Source organism: Vigna umbellata, chromosome 2 (assembly GCF_029865625.1).
Source record: "Vigna umbellata cultivar VRB3 chromosome 2, Vumbellata_1.0, whole genome shotgun sequence".
In the NCBI taxonomy this organism is placed as follows: domain Eukaryota; kingdom Viridiplantae; phylum Streptophyta; class Magnoliopsida; order Fabales; family Fabaceae; genus Vigna; species Vigna umbellata.
In genome coordinates, this window is record NC_142166.1 from 36,084,415 (window position 1) to 36,102,262 (window position 17,848).

A 17,848-nucleotide genomic window follows, 5' to 3' on the forward strand; every position below is an offset into this window, starting at 1 on the left:
CTGTGCGTTTCTTTATTCTCTTTCTGACTTCAATCACCTCCACTCTTAGTTTTCATTACATGTGAATTGCCAAATTTCTGAGTTGGGTGTGTTGCTGTTTCCTTCTTGAATGCCAACTACTTCATTTTGTTCAAATGAATTCAGAAACAGGAGTGGTAATAAGATAATGGGTTGAATGAGTTGCTGTTAAGTTGTTGCTAATGCACAGCTTGTGTTTGTATTTGTGATGTCTCTCTCCATCTTCGTTTTCTCCATGGAGGACTTCAATGCGTTTTATCCTTGATTGAAAAATCATATCTAAGTAAAGAATGAGATGATATGGTGAATGAAATTATTCCAAGGGAGGATGCAGAGGATAATGCACGTCATTCATTCACCCTCCTTACTCCCATTATCATGAAAAGATGACTATGAATCTTGTATTATTTGTGAGTCAAGCAAGGTTAGAAATTTCTAAGAATTTGGTGAGGATGACCCATCCCCTATTTTTCATGACAGTTGCTGTATCAGTCTAAAGGCGGCTATTGCACTCTAATTGTTAGAAAGTAGAAGCCTCTCCGTCTACATCTACATCTAACTAAACTGCAAGCATTTCAGAACCTCCTATTTACTCATAACGTAAACAGGAATCAAGCACACTAATATCTAATATCTTGGCTCCAAACTAGTCATGGTAACTCCATATGCAAACTAGATATAAATATAATTTCCACCTGTGACTAGTGCAATAGTGTTTACTAATTTCATGAGAATCAAGACCAGCCTCTAAGCCAAGCCTAAGACTGGCTTGGGCCAACCATTTTTTCTATCCAAATTTGCATTGTGGTTTTGGAATACTAGCCTACACGTTTGGGAAAAATTAAGTTGAGAGTCTTCTGCAACCAAAATAAAGGGCCTGCGGTTGGGAATACGTAAATGATTAATAAAGACAAATATTTGATACCGCAGGCGTAGAAGTTTATAGAAAGGAAACAAAAAAACTCAGTTAATAACGCATAATGGTCCAAGTTTAAGGAATTTGTTTTCCTTGAAATTAAACAAGGCGTTCCAAGTCTTCTAAATGAAGAAAAAATGTGAGGAGTTTTGCCTTATTATGATTAAGTTCACTTGTCTCAACCTAGATTGGTCCGAGCCAAAATAATTTTTAAACATCAAACGTGCAATACTTTCTGTATATTTTTTAACAAAATTGTTTCATCACATGAAACAAATTACCGTACATTAATTTTCACTGTTCAAAAGTCCTTCTTCATGACGTGGTCCCAGTTTCTAACTTTTTTAGTGAAATCGCATCACAGATTAAAACCAGCACCATTTTCAGATTTAACAGTTATTTTTAAGAGAGGTGGTTCCCTTAAGCACTAAGTCTGCTTCAGAAATTCACAGATAAAAAAAAAGGTTTACTTCCTAGTCTATGATAGATGAGTAACGTACTCATTTTGAGTATATACTAATAATGGATGAGTAGGGGTTTGGAGTTGGAGATGGTAGAAGCAAGCTATACGTATGTAGCAAACAAATAATATGTACTCAACTAAACTTTTTGACAAATTTGTTAGATACCTTCAAAAAGTTACACGTTGTTCAAGCAAACCAAGTTGAATTTTCGGGGTTCTCACTAACCAACACGTTGCCTAACATTTGGAAGCGACTTTCATGTCCATTAAAGCCACTGCACATCAATTTTTTCAAACTCCAAATTGCTGTTTCTCATCGAAGAAATCAACATCCAATTTTTGGGTCACCTTTTGCCTCAACGTCAATGTACACTTTCTTTAGGTCAAGTCTTATAGTACTTAAGTCTCATTTGTAATTTAGATGAAAAAAAAAGACAAAAGTGTGAATGATTTTATATTTTCTTTATTTTTCCACTCAAAGAAATAACATAGCAATAACTTGCGTAATATTCATGATCTGAACAATGTTCCTTGAAGAGACATTGTAATTTCTCAAAGTAGACGAGTTTAAAGTTACTTTTTGTGAAGAATTTCTGTTGAGGTAGGTTTCCTTGTTGGCTGACTTTGTTTATCAAAATTCTAAGTGCGACAAGTATTTGCCATAATACTTAGTTTCTACAATTCTACTCAATGTGGAAGAGGATTCTCGTTTTGAAGACTTGCATTTGTATTTTGTACAACATCCTTGTTAGTGATGGGGAAATGGCCAAAAGATATAACAACTTATCAAACAGTAATAACGCAGCGGAAATTCAATCCCCCTTTTTGCGAGAATCTGTGAAGAGCACCAAACAAATAGAACAAAAATAGAATCCAAAGCACAAAGAGCCACCAACAATTTTTAGCGTGAAAAACCCCTCAATACAAGGGTAAAAACCATGAGTCGTCCAGACCAAAGAAAAATTCATTATGATCAATAATAGGGTACAAAAGAGTCTCCAATAATAACACCAAATGATGTGTTCAATAAGTCAATTTAAATAAGCACAAATGCTTACAAATGAGAACCAAGAAGATGAAAATTCCACAAAAGAGGGCTGCTGGTGCCGGACCGATTTCTCCCAATCTAGTCCTCTGATTGACGATCCAAACGGTCAGAATGAAGAACCATATGTCTGGAACCTACTGTCCAAAAATCAGCTCGATCCAAACGAGTTCACAGCGAATAAAACACCAGTGCAGGTTTAGGGTTATACAGGAATGATTTTCTCTCTTTCTTTTTCTCTTATTTTGCTTTTGTCTCTCTTCAAATGACCCTGTGTTCTACTAATCTGACCCGTCTCAATTTGACCTAGTGAGACCTAAAGATCCACATTCTTTGAGCCTATTCTCCACGTAGGGAGGGAGCCCAATAACCCAACTATTCCACCAATTGAAATTACTTTATCTGCATACATCGTTTGGGATCTGGAATTTTTTAATGGAAGTGTTTGCTATTGTCAAGTTCATTTGTTTTTCCTTGCCCTTTTTCACGTTAATATCAGTTCCAATTTGTAGGGACCGGTAGGTAGAGATTTTTGGCTTTTATAATCCTCAAAAAGTTATCTGAATTTACAGTATTTGAGCCACTATAATTTTATATTATAATATCATAATCTCATCTCAGCTTAAAACTAATTACCAAACTTGCTGCTTTAACTTTTGTAGGTTTACGTTTTACGCATCTGTTTCGTGAGCCATTCGCTTTCAATAGCAACACGTGTCGTTCAAAGAATTCTCTCCTTCATAGTTCATAATACTAATTTTTTTAGACTGTAAGAATATCTCAAAATACTTCAGCCTTTATAAGATGAACACAAAATCAGCAGAAATATAAAATTAAGTTGGTTTTTATTTTCAGAAGGACTAATTTAATCAAACCTGGAATCTTCATGTAAATTTTTTAAAATACTCCAGTCAGACCTTTTGACTTGGTTAAATAAATATAAGTAAAAGTTTTTCAACTGGGAGCTTCGGGATATGCATGTAATTAAGAATTCCGAAAATATTGCTGCCATGGTTATGGTTGCATTGATGAAGGAGTAGCTCTTGACAATGAATGCGTGAGACAAAAATGCAGTAAATAAAGAAGTAATCAAGTTTTTAACTATGAATCCCTGGTATATTCGTTTGAGACATGCATGGCCAGTATCATCTCTTCTTTGTTAAAAAAAAGACAGAAAAATGTAAGCTGATTCATAGTTACCAAAAGTTTGATTAAAGTAAACCACACACGATTCTTAAAGGCAAGGAATTGACATGTAAAATCTGCAGATTCTTCAAAGAAAGCTACCAGTTTTCTTTCTTTCTCTCTTCTCCGAATCACATCTACAGATTCTTCAATCAAAGTGTTTTTTCCTTCGCATCCAAAAAACAAACCAAAGAAACAAAGGTGACCCAACATCTACTCATGCATCCACTTCCAAAAGCCACCAGTGAGACCCCATGAAATCCAACACTAAACTCCTTTTCACATCTATTTCTACCATCGCCGCTCAAGCAAAACAAATTTCAATAGATAGTGCGAGGAAAAAGAGAGAAAAGAAAGAGAAAGAGATGAAACTAAAAGGCAAATTAAAGAGATAAGACGAGCATCGATAATAAGCATTCTCTTTTCATTTTCACTCACAAAGTGTAACTTTTTTATGTCCTACCATTAACATATATTTTATTTACAAATCACTTAGCGGCTGCAAAAACACGTTTCAATACAAAGCCAACAAAAATCTGCAAAACAAGAAAGCTTCTTGATATGAGTAGTACTGGATTATACCATTACCATTTATACGTTGAAGTTAGCAAGATGATGCTGATTTTAGAGTGTGGTAGAGCACTGCGCTCCTCGATTGGAAGTGAGAGGAGCTGCAGGAACAGAGGGTCCAAAGGCATTGATAGCGACACAATTAACATTGAACCTGTAACGCCCAGAAACCCAAGTTCCCACCTTCCAACGAAGCTTTCCATTGGCTTTGAGATTCAAAACCAGTCTTCCAACAGTTTGATCACGACCCAGTTCAAAGCCAAGAGAGGGAGCCACAGGTAAAATGTTTCCCACCAAAGAGGCTGTTATGAGATTACTCTCCTCTTGGCCCTGGTAGAAGGGTGGCACAGGCGTGTCACCGGTAATTTGCTGCCCCTTGTAGGCTGCATAGACTTGAATCTCGTCGTAGTAAATGCCAACTTTCTGGTTAGGGTTCTTGGAGAAGAGGGTGAGTTGGATGGAGGAGTTGAGATTGGGGCCTGAGAGACTCAGCTGGTAGATGTCAACTTCTTTGAGGGAGAATTGAGGCTTGGCAGGGTGGAGGATGAGCCAAATAAGAAGTATTAGCAGTAGAATTGAGGTAAAAAATGCTGACAAAGTGAAGTAGAGCTTCTTGTAGTTGCTCTTAATCTTCAATCCTTCTTTTGCAGCACAGTGTTTTGGAGAGGTTATTGTGATTTTAGACATTTGTGAGAGAGAGAGAGAGAGAGAGAGAGAAAGTGGAAAGAAGAAGGGATGCTTACAACGTTAAGGAAGAGGGGGTGGGGTTGTTTATAAAGAGAGCAGAAAGTCACAATTATTATGTCTGCTAGCATGCTTTTGACTGGTAGCACTCGCCTTCTCATTGTGCTGATTAGTGTTTAATAATTATTATTATAAGATGTTAAAGCAGAAAACTTCTTGAAACATTGTAAGGAAATTCTGGTAATGGCTCAGATGCATACGCGTCTAACTAGCATGGGTAAATTCAGCTGTTAACTTTGCTGAAAATTTACATAAACTTTTTTATGTTTCTGAATCATACCCTTTTTCAAAAGAATGACAGTGTTATTTAAGTACGGACATCAATTCAGATAACATATTACTATTTACTTTGGAAGTAAAACTAGAAAAAAAAAGTAAGAAACGCATATTCTAACATTCTTTTTCACTTTGCGTTTTCCAATATAATTACAACTAAAGAAGTATGTATATACTTTCTTCTTCAACCCTATTCACAAGATTCTTGAGCAATTTAAACAATTAAAAACAATAAATTTGTCTGTTGTTTTAAAGTCATCATCCTTTCACGTTTAAAACTAAAATATTTGAGACTTTGGTAACCCGTGAAAGATGAGGAAACCGCTTCTTGATTGTGTATGCACTTTGGGACACACAGAATGAACTACTTTGAACCTGTAGTTTGGTGCATCACTTTTTCTTACCAAACTATTTAATTTTTCCAAAATCTTTTGCAAAGAAATATTAGCGAAGTTTCAGTGGTACAGGGGAAGCTTTAGCCTTTTCCCTTGAAAACAAAATTTGCAAGTTCATAGTTAAAATGTTTAGAGCACTAAAGTTCACAGAGATAGAGTGTAGAAATCCTAGAATGTAACGAGCTGTGTTAATGTAATAGGTATTTACGTTGTTTCGACGGTACTCACTACTTTTCTTTTTGCCGCAAACCGCTATGGTCGTTGTCACCGTTTTCTGTAATGAGATGATTGAGACTGCCACACAACGCTAAGAACCAAATATGTGCCAATAACTGTCCCCTATCCAACCTGTTCTTTTTGGCGCAATTGGGTCTGCACTACCTTACTTTTCCAAAAGATCTTAATTCAGACAAAACTTTGTTTGAGCAATTCAAGCAACACCAAAAAATAAAAGTGCAACCTGAATTGAACATCCAACCTCCTTTAATTCGTATCGACTTTGATATTTGATTCTCTCAAACATTCAATAAAAATGTTTTACTTGAATTAGCACCAAATTAAAAGGGTTCTACTTCTCTGGAAAAAATTACCAATCAAAACTTCCAAGTAAAGGAAGTATCTTTAATGTGTTCTTTGTATACTGCTTCATTTCTTAGACATTGAAAAGTTATGTATGTAGCTCGAAGAATTAATAACAAGCAACAATAACAATGTAAAGAGAACAAGCCAAATAGCCCCATGAAGTGCACGTCACTGGTTGCTGTTACCAACTGTAATCACAGAAGTAGGACACATGAGACCTAAGAGGGTACACTATAATTCAGTGGGCCCGAGTTCCTCCTCCCAAATACATCAAATATATTGGATGCCTTATTGCCCTAAGATAACTCATAAGGATAACTTTTGGGAATTGCAAATTAAAATGATAGTATTTTCATGGGTCTTTTTCAGGAGAAATTATATAAATCTAATCCACACAGAGAATCCAATATTACTTTTAATCCAAAACTTTAAATAATTCGTTTTATCAGTTTTTTTATGCTGTGTTTAACTTTATTATTTGGACTTAAATTAATATTTGAGTTATTATTATTATTATTATATATGCAAATGATTGAAGGAAGAGGATACGGTTATAGATGATAGGTCTTTAAGCAATAATGGGGTGATTAGAAAAGAAAGGCAAAAGCAAAGCTTCTTTTGTAAAAAGAGACGTAGAGGAAATAGGCTAAATAGACTTTTTTTCATGATTGGAGATATGGCAAAAATGGCCTAGTGGCATGCCTCTGGCTTGTGCCCATTGGAAACTATATCCTAGCGGCATAGTGTGATGTGTTGTTCAGAAAATTGCAGAGACTTTGGTTCTCATGATCTCAGTTTCATGGTTAGATTGGTAAGAATAATCTTGATCAACTTTTAAGCAGTTGATTAACCAAATAAATAATAATTATAGTGGTAGTTAAGTAAAAGGATTACCTTGTGAAGTTCCATCATGCACATCAATACATGGTAATGGGGGACCATTTGATTGCTTTAATTTTGGGTCATTTGTCCTTCATATGACCCTTCTTGTTAGAAGTTTAGATACAACCGTAGCAGAGACGTTTGACATTAAAAGTACCTTTTTTTCTGTTATTATTGAGTGTTGATGACCCCATGATCAAGTGCTTTATCCTCTTCTCATTTCCTTATTTCTTTGCTAATGGATTATATAAGGGGAAATTTTTTGCTTAGTTTTGGGAGATAAAAGAAAAGTTCCACACTTCTAGTTATATATGTTTCTTTTCTTTTATTATTTCCAGAATGCCAAAGGGTCACCTGATGGAATAGAAGCATTTTTGGCTGCTACCATTTGTCCATTTCTAAACTATGTATTCTGTTTCTGTCTGCACACATTTCTTCTTAAATTTTATCCACAAACTTAAAAAAGAATGCAAATGCTTTATTGCTACCTGCAATTCTTGAAGCAAATACGAGTCCATAATTTCTACTTACGCAATTCAAAAATTCAGGTGATAAGGATCCGAACTCTGATATTAGCATGTGAAGGGGAATTGTTTTAAGCTCTGCCTTTTGTTTTACTTCTTTGTATGCATTGAAAGTGTGGACAAAATTTTGAAAAGAAAAATAGGTATTTTTTTTTCATGATTTAACATTTATTTGAGAAAATTAGAAAGGACTTACCAAAAAAAAGTATTAAGCTTTTGTTTCTTTTAAAACTGAACTCATCTTAAAATTCTTCAAGCAAGTCCTTTTTAATCTTAAAATGCCTACTTTAGAATAATATATGATTGAGTTACACTTTCCTTTCTCATAAATGAACATGTATTGTACATAAATACATTTTAATCTAAATAAAATTTTACAGTGTTGCTTTTTTCTCTCAAACTAATTTAAAACCTTTAGTATCAATTTGATGACTTCGGAAAGTTAGATAAAACCTGTAAACAAAATTTATAACTAATAATAATAAAGCTTAATATTCAATTTCATCTCTTTTAAAAATAAAATTAATATTAGTGGACAAAATTACCCTAATAACATAAACAGATGCAAAAGAAAGAAAATGCATTCTAAAAAGTAAATAAATCATTATTTTGAATTACATTAAAAAGTTGGTCCCAAAGTAAAAAATAACATGGCAAAAGCTATTAAAAAGGTAGATGGCGTCCTGATATCATGCAGCTTCCAATGGAAATCAATGGTACTTCTTTTTCTATTTTTTAATTCTCCTTTTGTGGGGAAGGAATATGGGTGGTGGTGGTGGGACGGGAATCACTTTCGAAACTTTCATAAGCACTCTTTAAGAAAAGTTTGCTTGCTAAACCTGCAACCACCTTAGGTAAACCAAAATTTTACAAAAATAATAGGTGGTGCATGTCTTGAACAAAACATAAAGTTATATGGTAGTTATTATAAAAAAATTATAAAGTTATGGCATTATGTAAGGACTCTTGTAAGCGATCAACAAGTAGCGAGTCCTTGTAAGAAACAACTTCCTATAAGTTAATAAATAATGTGGCACAAATATCTCTGTAAAACTTTATAAAATTACAATGATATAATAATACATTAGGTATATTATTCATGATCTACAGCGAGGGAAAATGAGAAAATTGGTTTTAGAAAGCATATACAGAAATCTGGTATTTAAGGATTCAGGAAAACAAAATTTTGAAGCAACTATACACTATGCATATGCTCTCCTCTCCAGTGAGTCAGAAATCCGTGAATGATCATATTCTTTACCATCTTGTTCTGCAACAAGAGAATCAGGATGAACTTGACGAACAAACTGTCCTTTCACTCTTGGACGCTGCTCTGCTAGTTTCTTTCTGCTCTCATATCGAACCTGTTTAAAAGCACAAGAAAAAGTTAGCATCTTTCTGAAACAATGGTAGTCTTAGTATAACAATATTACGGGGATAGTGGTGAACCTTCTTCTCATAGCATCTCTCTTTTCTTTTCAACCGGAATTTGTTTAGTGCTGCTTCTCTTTGGATGGATCGATGAGTGTTTGCATTGTTTGTGAGGTCCTCATTCTTGTTCTCTGAAGCTACCCTGACAGTGGTAACTTGATCGGCATTGCTGCTACTTCCACAGTTGCTTCCATAACCGATGCTATTAAAATGGCTTGCGTTTCCATTACAGAAACTACTTGACACACTTTGATCAGTTGTAGGAGAGATATGCCCGCGATCCTCCGCATGTTCTGATTTGTGTTCCTGTGTGTACACGATGTGATTCTGGGAACTGTTCCCATTTGGACCAAGAGGTTGATAAAGCTGCTCTGTACTACTCTCTTTAATGTTTGACTGATAAAATGCATTCTGAAAGTTTGGTTCAAGGAGCACAACTGAACTTGGACTTGGCATTACTGGTGGACCTGATTGTGTACGAAACATTGAAGGAAGTACAGAACGATAGGCTGTGCATAGATCATTGAACCTTACACCCTTAACTGGAATTGGGAGAGAATGCCCTTGCTGAGAGTGTGAGGTTGCAATTTCAGACTCTTTTGATTGGACTGTAGTTGGAGACACGATACATCTTTGCATACCTGGTGCTGAACTATCGGAGTTGCAGCCAGTAACAATGTGTGAGATGTTTTTGTCACCATTTGCAGTCTGATCTCTTTGTTGGTCAGTGAAGTTAACTAATGCTGCAGGCATCAATACTTGCAATTGCCTGTTAGTATACCTGCATCCATTTCAATGATAAGCATATAGCAAGTCAACAGGGCAGCGAATTTATACCAGACCAATAGACAAAATTCATAAACTTACAAAATTCTTCCCCATCCCAAAGAAGAAACAAACCTAAGAATGGAATTTTTAGTTATCAAAATTTAAAATGTTTTTTAGGTCCGAGAAATTAGCGCTTTTCTCAAAATTATCACTCAATAATCACCATCCTTTAATATATTTCAGCAGGTAATTTTAACAAAAACTGAACTCAACCTTTTAATACATAATTTTAGACTAGAGATCTGATATTTCCACACAAGATAGTTTGTTTAAGGCCTTTTCATCCCTGGAACTCCTTCTTAGTAAATTAATTAAATAAGGAAAGGTGCACACATATAGGAACCAACTGATTTCTACCGGTTAAAGAGAACAAGGAACTTCAACAAAATTTAAAATCAGGATAACGAGATTTTAGCAGATACCGTTTGAAGGCTGAAGCATTAGAATGCATCAGGGTGTGCCTTTCTTCAGTGAGTTCATTCTCAAAGCTGCTGGGACGAGATCTTCTCAGAGAAAGATCTAATTGAGGAGAAAGGTCAACCTTGCCTGTGCAATCAACTGTGGGACTTTTTACCGTCCAGTTGGGATGAGTATGAAATGCTCCAATCAAGTCAATAGCTTCCTTAGATGAGTTAATTTGAACATAGTGATTGTCATGAGCCTCACCACTGATGCTAGCATTCCCCAAATGCTCCAGATCAGCATCCTTGTCATTAGTTGTGCTTGCTTCACCAGTTCTGTGCATAGTTAATCCTAAAAAAATACAAGTTTGGTTCAGTTTTAGACATTCTTCCCTTCCAAGTAACTGCATAACAAAAGATTTGCAGTAAAGTGGTAGAAACTTACCTCCAGCATGACTGTCATTCATCATCAATGTCTGTCCTAAACGAATGCATGTTTCAACCTCTTGTGTCTCTGCTCCACTTGGATATTCTTCCCCACATTTCAGTGGAGAAAATTCCTGCATGTTATCAACAGGCCCACTCTCAGCTTCCAAGTCAGGCTTAGTACATGAGCTCTGCAACAGAAAGCAATGAAAACTTAATCCAAACAACCCAAAATGAAAGCAATTTTTTCTTTAAACTATCAGAGGTTTATAGCAGTACAAACATGTAGTTGCATTTGAAATACAACAAGGAAATGTAAATTTTGGAGCACTGTTACCATACCAAAAGGTGATACGGTTTGGTAGTGTGCCAAAGAAGTTCAGAAGTCAATTTATTTAAATAACTGCTAAGGCAATTTCAGACACATACGATTGAATTTCCAAGCTGATTAGAGACTGGCATGCAAAAGAGACAGCAGTGGAGACTGTAATGAGTGTAGTGTGACATTATCCTAGCATCTTATAAGAAACAACAGTTGGGTTCTCATTCGCAATGAATTAGCCAGAAAAAAAAATTATATTGATAATAAGATGGATCTATGGAAATTCTGCATCCCCCGGAATCTGGTGACATACCCAACGTATGTGATTGTGTTGTTCTTAGTCCTTTGCACAAATGTCTTCAAATAAATGCAATAATAATAACTTCTAGCTTTGGAAAACTAACCTGTGCATCACTTCCTTTCTCAATTAATTCCATATTTCGCTGAATGCAAGCAGCATCACCACTTGAACGATTACTAGCAGCATTATTTTCAGCAGTGGCTTCGACCTTCTGCTGTGCAACACTCTCATCTTGGGGACCATTTATGCCAGTGGCTGACTGACAGGGAAAATAAATAAATTAAAATTTCAATCAGATGCCAAGAACATGGGATATTTTAAGGAAAAAGGAACTGAAAACGAGAGAAGAGTCCTACTGATTGTCTTCTCCAAACATGTTGCCACAGATTTCTCAGTTCATTTTTTCTTATTGGCTTAACAAGATAATCGGCAGCACCCCTCAGCATGCATTTGTATACCGTGCTAATTGAATCTTGGGAAGACATCACTGGAAAATCATTAAGAAATTCAAATTAAATACTTTAGGTGTTAACAAGAGTGGGAAAATTTAGTAACAGCTAAACATTTAGCAGTGATATCATACTTATGACAGGGATGTTTTTGCAAATATCATGCTCCATAATTAAGGTAAGAAGTGCATAGCCAGATATGGATGGCAAATCCACCTCCGTCAGTATTAGATCAATATTGCCCGGTCTTCCCTTGAGTAATTCCCACGCCTTCAACCCATCAGGAACAGCAGCAACTGCTCAAAACAGATGGACAAAGTTATTTTGATGTTCTAAGAGTGTGTAATTAGTTTAATGTACTTAATATTCTCACGTTAAAGCACTAAACAAGAAAAGGTCAATAACAGAAATTCTTTATGCAAATTGACAACTAAAATAATTATATCATGTAAGAAAATAATTGAATCATGTAAGCCTGTAGTTTCCAAACTGCCAAGACTCTTAAAGCAAGTTGAAAGGAGCCATTAGTTCCTTAGACTTTCATTGAACCCAGATCCCCATCACATAACCTGTCAGAAAATAGATAATTTCTTTTAAAAGGGAAAATATAATTAAAACGTTATAAAAGAAATAAAAGGCCCATTTTTGTGTACACAGTTTTTCATTTCTCTCCCTAACTTATTTTTCTGTACTAAATCCTCACGAGCTTTCAGACTGCTGGCACAGTTTATATTACCAAAGATCATATGTCAATCCTTTCTCATATTGGGACTCCAGAGACCTCGATTTCCTTCCTATATTTTCTTCCTCTTGCTCCCCCCTTCTTCATTGAGTGTGGTCAATAAAATCCCTAATGACTCAGGCCCCATAAAAGAACCCAATGTTTACAATCAATCAAACTCACGGTTTCATCCCCGAAAAACGGAACCGAGACAGAGGAAAAAGCAGAACAGACGAACTGACATGTTTATTTTACAGAAAACCATTGAACATGCAAGCCACAGAATACAAGATGGAACAGAAGCTAACATAATGCAAAAGGAAAAACAAACAGTAAAACTAACAACAAAAAAACGCGAACTGTGATATTGAGCATGAAAGAAGCAAGCGAGTTCTGATATGCAGGTGGAGTCAATCGAAGAAAAAAATACATTAAAAGAAACAAACATAAACCGAAATTCATAAAAAAAGAGAAAAGAAGAAGCAAAAGAAAACGAGCGTGGTGAAATTAAAGACAGAGGAGATAGAAGAAGGTTGTCTAACCTTTGTAGCTGCATTTTCTGAGAAGCGCAGCAATAATCTGTCTTGTGGAGTCATCGGCTTCAACCAATAACACCCTCAAAATCATCCTGGGAAGAAACTTCTCCCACCTCATCAAGCCCTTCAATTCACCCTTGCTCCCACTCCCACTCTCTTCCTTCTCCACTCTGACTGACTTCTCTCCACTCATGACCACCTCCCCCATATTCCCACCGAATGAATCCAGCCACCGAAATCGCACTACAGCATCAGAATTCAGAATCTTGGCGGAAGCAAAACCTCTCTCACCACGCACAGAGAGAGAGTAACAATCTCATATCTTGTATACAAATTTGGAGGGTAAAAAAAACATAAAAGCAAGAAAAAGGCGATGTGTGGAAGCAAGGGTGGACGGGGAGACACCGTTAAGTTTAACAGAGAGTTGATCGAACGGCCTGGGAGAAGACAGAAACACTAACCGCCCTCTGATCCAACGGCCAGCGAAAATATCCTTGTTTCAGAAAATATCTAGACACTTGGAGACGGTGGCCCACATGTTCCACGTCATCAATCAGATCTGATTTTCGACCAAAGATCTAAAGCCAAAAAGCCATTGGGTTCTCGTGGTTGGTGCTGGTGGTGGATATTTTTTCACCCTCCTTTTATTTTATTTTATTTTTCTTTTGGTTCTCATTATTTCGCTCCTATCGTTCCCATCCAAATCCAAAATATCAGAATTTATTATGTGTGCGAGCATTTGGATATTTTTCCTGTGGGACACCCATTAAGATATTAACACTAAACCCACTCTCTCTCTCTCAGATATTTTTCAAGTGCTTTCACCCCGCCCAGCTATCACATGGTCGACATCGAGACACGTGGCTCTGTCTTAGGGGATAGTCTTCTTTTGTGGCTTTGAAGTTGTCAAACGATATCTACCACATCTCACGCACCACACCTATGTCGTGTTCAAAACTCGCTCTTCCGTTGGATGCTAGAATATCCCAGAGCGTGGGTCCTCCCTCCCTGTTTGACTTTGTGTTTATTAGAGAGGAGAGAGTGCGTGTTAATTTTATATTACCACCTGAGCGTAGGTGTGGTGGAAAGCTCACCTCAAATCAACCTAGGAAATATTTCGACATCCTATTGCTTCTCATAAACCCTTCTTCTTATCTCCTAATTAACTATTTAATTACTCCTTTTTCTATCTCCAAATCTCCTAACAACCTTATAAATTAAATTGATGTTTTTGCACTCGTTCCAATCTCTACTACCACTAGTTTGTTTTTCCCCCACTTGTCTCTTTCTCTCTTTTTCTCCTCTTCATCTACAACTCTTTTCTTTTGCAAATTATAATCTTCAATATTTCATAACTTTATTTCTTGCCAACCACTCTTTGTTGTGTGTGTATTGATTTCTTTTCAGCAATAGTAATGTTTTAGGAACGAAGCTTACAACCACTGAACTTTAATTTTTAACCAAAAAATCTTTCCTTTTTATTAGTTCTAACGACAAAAACAATTTTGGTAGACACGTGAAAGTGTTGATTTGTAACTGGTTGCTCTAATTAGTTAGCTATAATAGAGTTTCAAATTTTAAATAACTAAAATTAGAAATAGTATATTGCTAGAAAACTAAATTATGCAGACATGTATTTGGTCATTCCAGCTATTTGATACTGTTATTAATCACGTTTAAGCTCATAATCTCACTCCTATAAACATAAAAATGTGATTGGTTAGAAGTCTTGTTTGATGGAAAAAACTGTTGGATTCCTGTATATGTGAAGCTGTGTGTGACTTTAGATATAAAATATCTTCAAACATTAATGGCATTAGATGTTACCCGGGAGAAGATATTTTATTTTCAAGAGAAATGAAAATTATTCATAAAGTTACATGCTAACTGAATTTAAATTGCATAACGGATACTAAAGGTTTTACCTTTAAGCTGAAGATATTAAAAGTTCTCTATTGAAAGTGATAATGAAAATTTGTTTGAAATGCGTGGTGAGTATCGATGAGTGTTTAAGGGAAGGAAGGGAGAAAAAAAAGGTACGAGACAAAACATGTGAAAGCATAGGACGTGCAAGGGCTATCAGCCTTTTAAACTTTTTTTTTTCTGCCCAAGAATTATATAATCCTGAGGGTCAGGATTAGTTCCAAGAAAACAAGAAAAGATATTATGAGATTATAAGTTTGCAATTTTTATATAAGATGATCATAACTGAATGGTAACAGCATGCAAAATAACAACTTCCACTAAGTGAATGACAGCTGTCTACTAATAGATTAGGTAAAATATTCAGTGTTCTAGTCCTCCCATGAACATTTGGTGAGGCGTCTTGGCCTAACTCCCTCGTCATTCTTAGATCAGTAGTGTTTGGATTTTGAATGTGTTAAATATGTTTTTCATCTTTAATTATTTTTTTAAGTTTTTTTTTTATGTTTTAAATTCATTTCATTGTAACATTTGAGTTGTTTATACTGTTTGACAGTTTTTATCTTTAATTTTAGTTAAGAAATGTGTTTTAAACTTTAAATAAACTTAACAAAATTTGTTTAAACAAACTAAATTCACACTATTCTAAAAAAGAGAGGCTTATTAGTCTAAAATTTCGAAGAGTGACTTATTCAAAATTTCATAAAAGTTAAAGGATAAAAACATAACCCTTTTGAAATCTTTCGAGACCTTTAATGAATTTCAAAATTCATTAAAGGCTTTAACGAATTTCAAAATCTATTGAAAACCTCGACGAATTTTGAAATTAATTGAAGGCTTCAATTATTATTTTTAAATTTTTAGTACTTTACATTTTTTGAATTTATTATTAATTTGTTAGATGCCTTTTATTAGTTTATTTTTTTTAAGTTTTATTATTTTAAATTTATTATAATTTGTTACATGGTTTTTAATAATTTTATTTTGTTTTATTATTTTAAATTTATGAATAATTTTTAAGATTGTTTTTAATTTCTTTTTGGTATTATTATTATTATTATGAATTAGGTTAGATATTGAGGGGTGTGTATTATGTTATAGGTGATTTTACTATAAAATAGAATAATATCCTTATGGGATAGATTCTTAGGTAAATTCTATATTCATATCAGATTTTTCTTCTTTCATAAATAAAATAGGAGAGGGAGATTTGACAAATAATTTCACAACAAATGAAATATTTTCCTTTTGTGATGACTTAATCCAATGGGTAGGAGGGATTGCACATCATTTTGGGTTTTGTTGTTGTAACGATAAGATCAGACAAACCTACAAATGAAGCAGGAAGGAAGACGTTTTTTTTGTTAGGATGTGAAAGAGGTAGAAATTATAAGAAATACAAACCCAATGTTCAGCCGAGTATATACAACACAAGAAAATGTGAGTATCCTTTTAAGTTAAGGGGAAAACCATCTTCTAATGGTGACAGGTGGATTGAAAGTAATATATGGATATCACAACCACGATTTGATAGGGAGTTTAGTGGTACAACCTTTTTTTGGCAAGTTAAATCCTAGTGAAGAGTCATCACTTGTTGATATGACTAAGACTCAAGTAATACCTGCAAATATTTTATTAACTCTTAAAGAAAATAACAAATGTAATGTCACATCAATGAAACAAATCCACAACACAAGGTATACATACAAACAATTATTAAGAGGGTCGAGAATTAAACTGTAGCAGTTGATGATGATGTTGGATGGTAATAACTACATTCTTTGGAGTACATGTGTCGATAAATATGAGGTTGTAAGTGACCTATTCTGGATACATTTTGATGCAATCAAATTGTTGAACGCATTTAATATTATTTTGTTGATGGATTTGATGTACAAAATAAACAAATATTCGTTGTTCTTGCTTGAGATAGTTGGTGTGATATCTATACGGTTGACCTTCTCAACGATTTTTACATTCTTATCAAGTGAATAGCAAAATAATTTCATTTGAGCTTTGGAACTATTGAGAGGTTTATTTTTTTTTACATCTTAGAGTGGTGCACAAGTCATTGTTAGTGATACAAACGTTGTTTTGTTTAATGTCATTGCCAATGCATTCCATTAGTCTTATTGGTTGCTATGTCGCTTTCAAATTCTAAAAAATATGAAAGCCAAGTGCAAAATGTTAGTTAGTTTTGTTGAGGCATGGGATATGGTCATGGAAGCATGGGAAAATGTTATGGATTGTGAAGACGAAATATATTTGGTGCCTATGTGAATCACCTTCAGTATGCTTGCAGTTCATGGCCTTTATTCTTTGAATATGTGAATCATACTTGAATTATTCCTTGTAAGTCATACTTTGTAAAGGCTTGGATAAAGTTATGCATTTAGGGAACACAACAATAAACAGGTATGTTTTAATGTTATTTTACTTAGTTGTTTTTGTTAAATATTTTATTATGTTGTTGAAGTCATTTTTGTCAAGGTTGAGTTTGTTCAATAGAGCCTTAGAAATTTTTGGGGAGCAGTATGAGATATCTTTGTTCTTATTGGGATGTTATTCATAACTTCATTATCCTCCAACATAATAAAGATAACAACGTCCTTTGAAAAAAAAATCTAAATCTTATAAGTGAAGTTTTTAAAGGAATTATGTACAGAAAACTTGTTGGATTTGTATCCAAATATGCTTTGAGACTCATTATTGAAGAATTTGAATGAGTAAAACATATAGGATTAAATAGTGAAAGTTGTGGATGCATATTTAGACAAACGTACAATTTGTCATGTGCTTGTGAATTAACACAATATGACCTTAGGTGATTCATTTGAATAAAATTTATATTATGTGGACCAGATTGAGTTTTTCAAATATTTTATCAAATGAATCCCGGTCAAAGTTATC

General features: G+C 34.7%; 2 protein-coding genes across 3 annotated transcripts; both read right to left on the minus strand.

The window, feature by feature from the left end:
- Positions 1 to 4,032: 4,032 nt before the first annotated feature.
- LOC124845270 (Late embryogenesis abundant (LEA) hydroxyproline-rich glycoprotein family) lies at positions 4,033 to 4,930 on the minus strand. The gene has a single exon (XM_047322337.2). The coding sequence runs from the start codon at positions 4,882 to 4,884 to the stop codon at positions 4,252 to 4,254; it is 633 nt and encodes a 210-aa protein (XP_047178293.2). The 5' UTR covers positions 4,885 to 4,930; the 3' UTR covers positions 4,033 to 4,251.
- Positions 4,931 to 8,644: 3,714 nt separating this feature from the next.
- PRR5 (two-component response regulator-like protein) lies at positions 8,645 to 13,406 on the minus strand. 2 transcript variants are annotated; one of them, XM_047322339.2, is made up of 8 exons: positions 13,022 to 13,406; positions 11,893 to 12,054; positions 11,666 to 11,796; positions 11,413 to 11,568; positions 10,706 to 10,877; positions 10,282 to 10,612; positions 9,050 to 9,812; positions 8,645 to 8,964 (listed from the first exon to the last, which is right to left on the minus strand). In XM_047322339.2, the coding sequence occupies exons 1-8, from the start codon at positions 13,221 to 13,223 to the stop codon at positions 8,803 to 8,805; spliced, it is 2,079 nt and encodes a 692-aa protein (XP_047178295.2). In that variant the 5' UTR covers positions 13,224 to 13,406; the 3' UTR covers positions 8,645 to 8,802. The 2 variants fall into 2 exon arrangements, with proteins under 2 accessions (XP_047178295.2, XP_087962765.1); XM_088106639.1 differs by having other exon boundaries at positions 11,893 to 12,327; positions 13,022 to 13,160.
- Between the last annotated feature and the right edge of the window lie 4,442 nt (positions 13,407 to 17,848).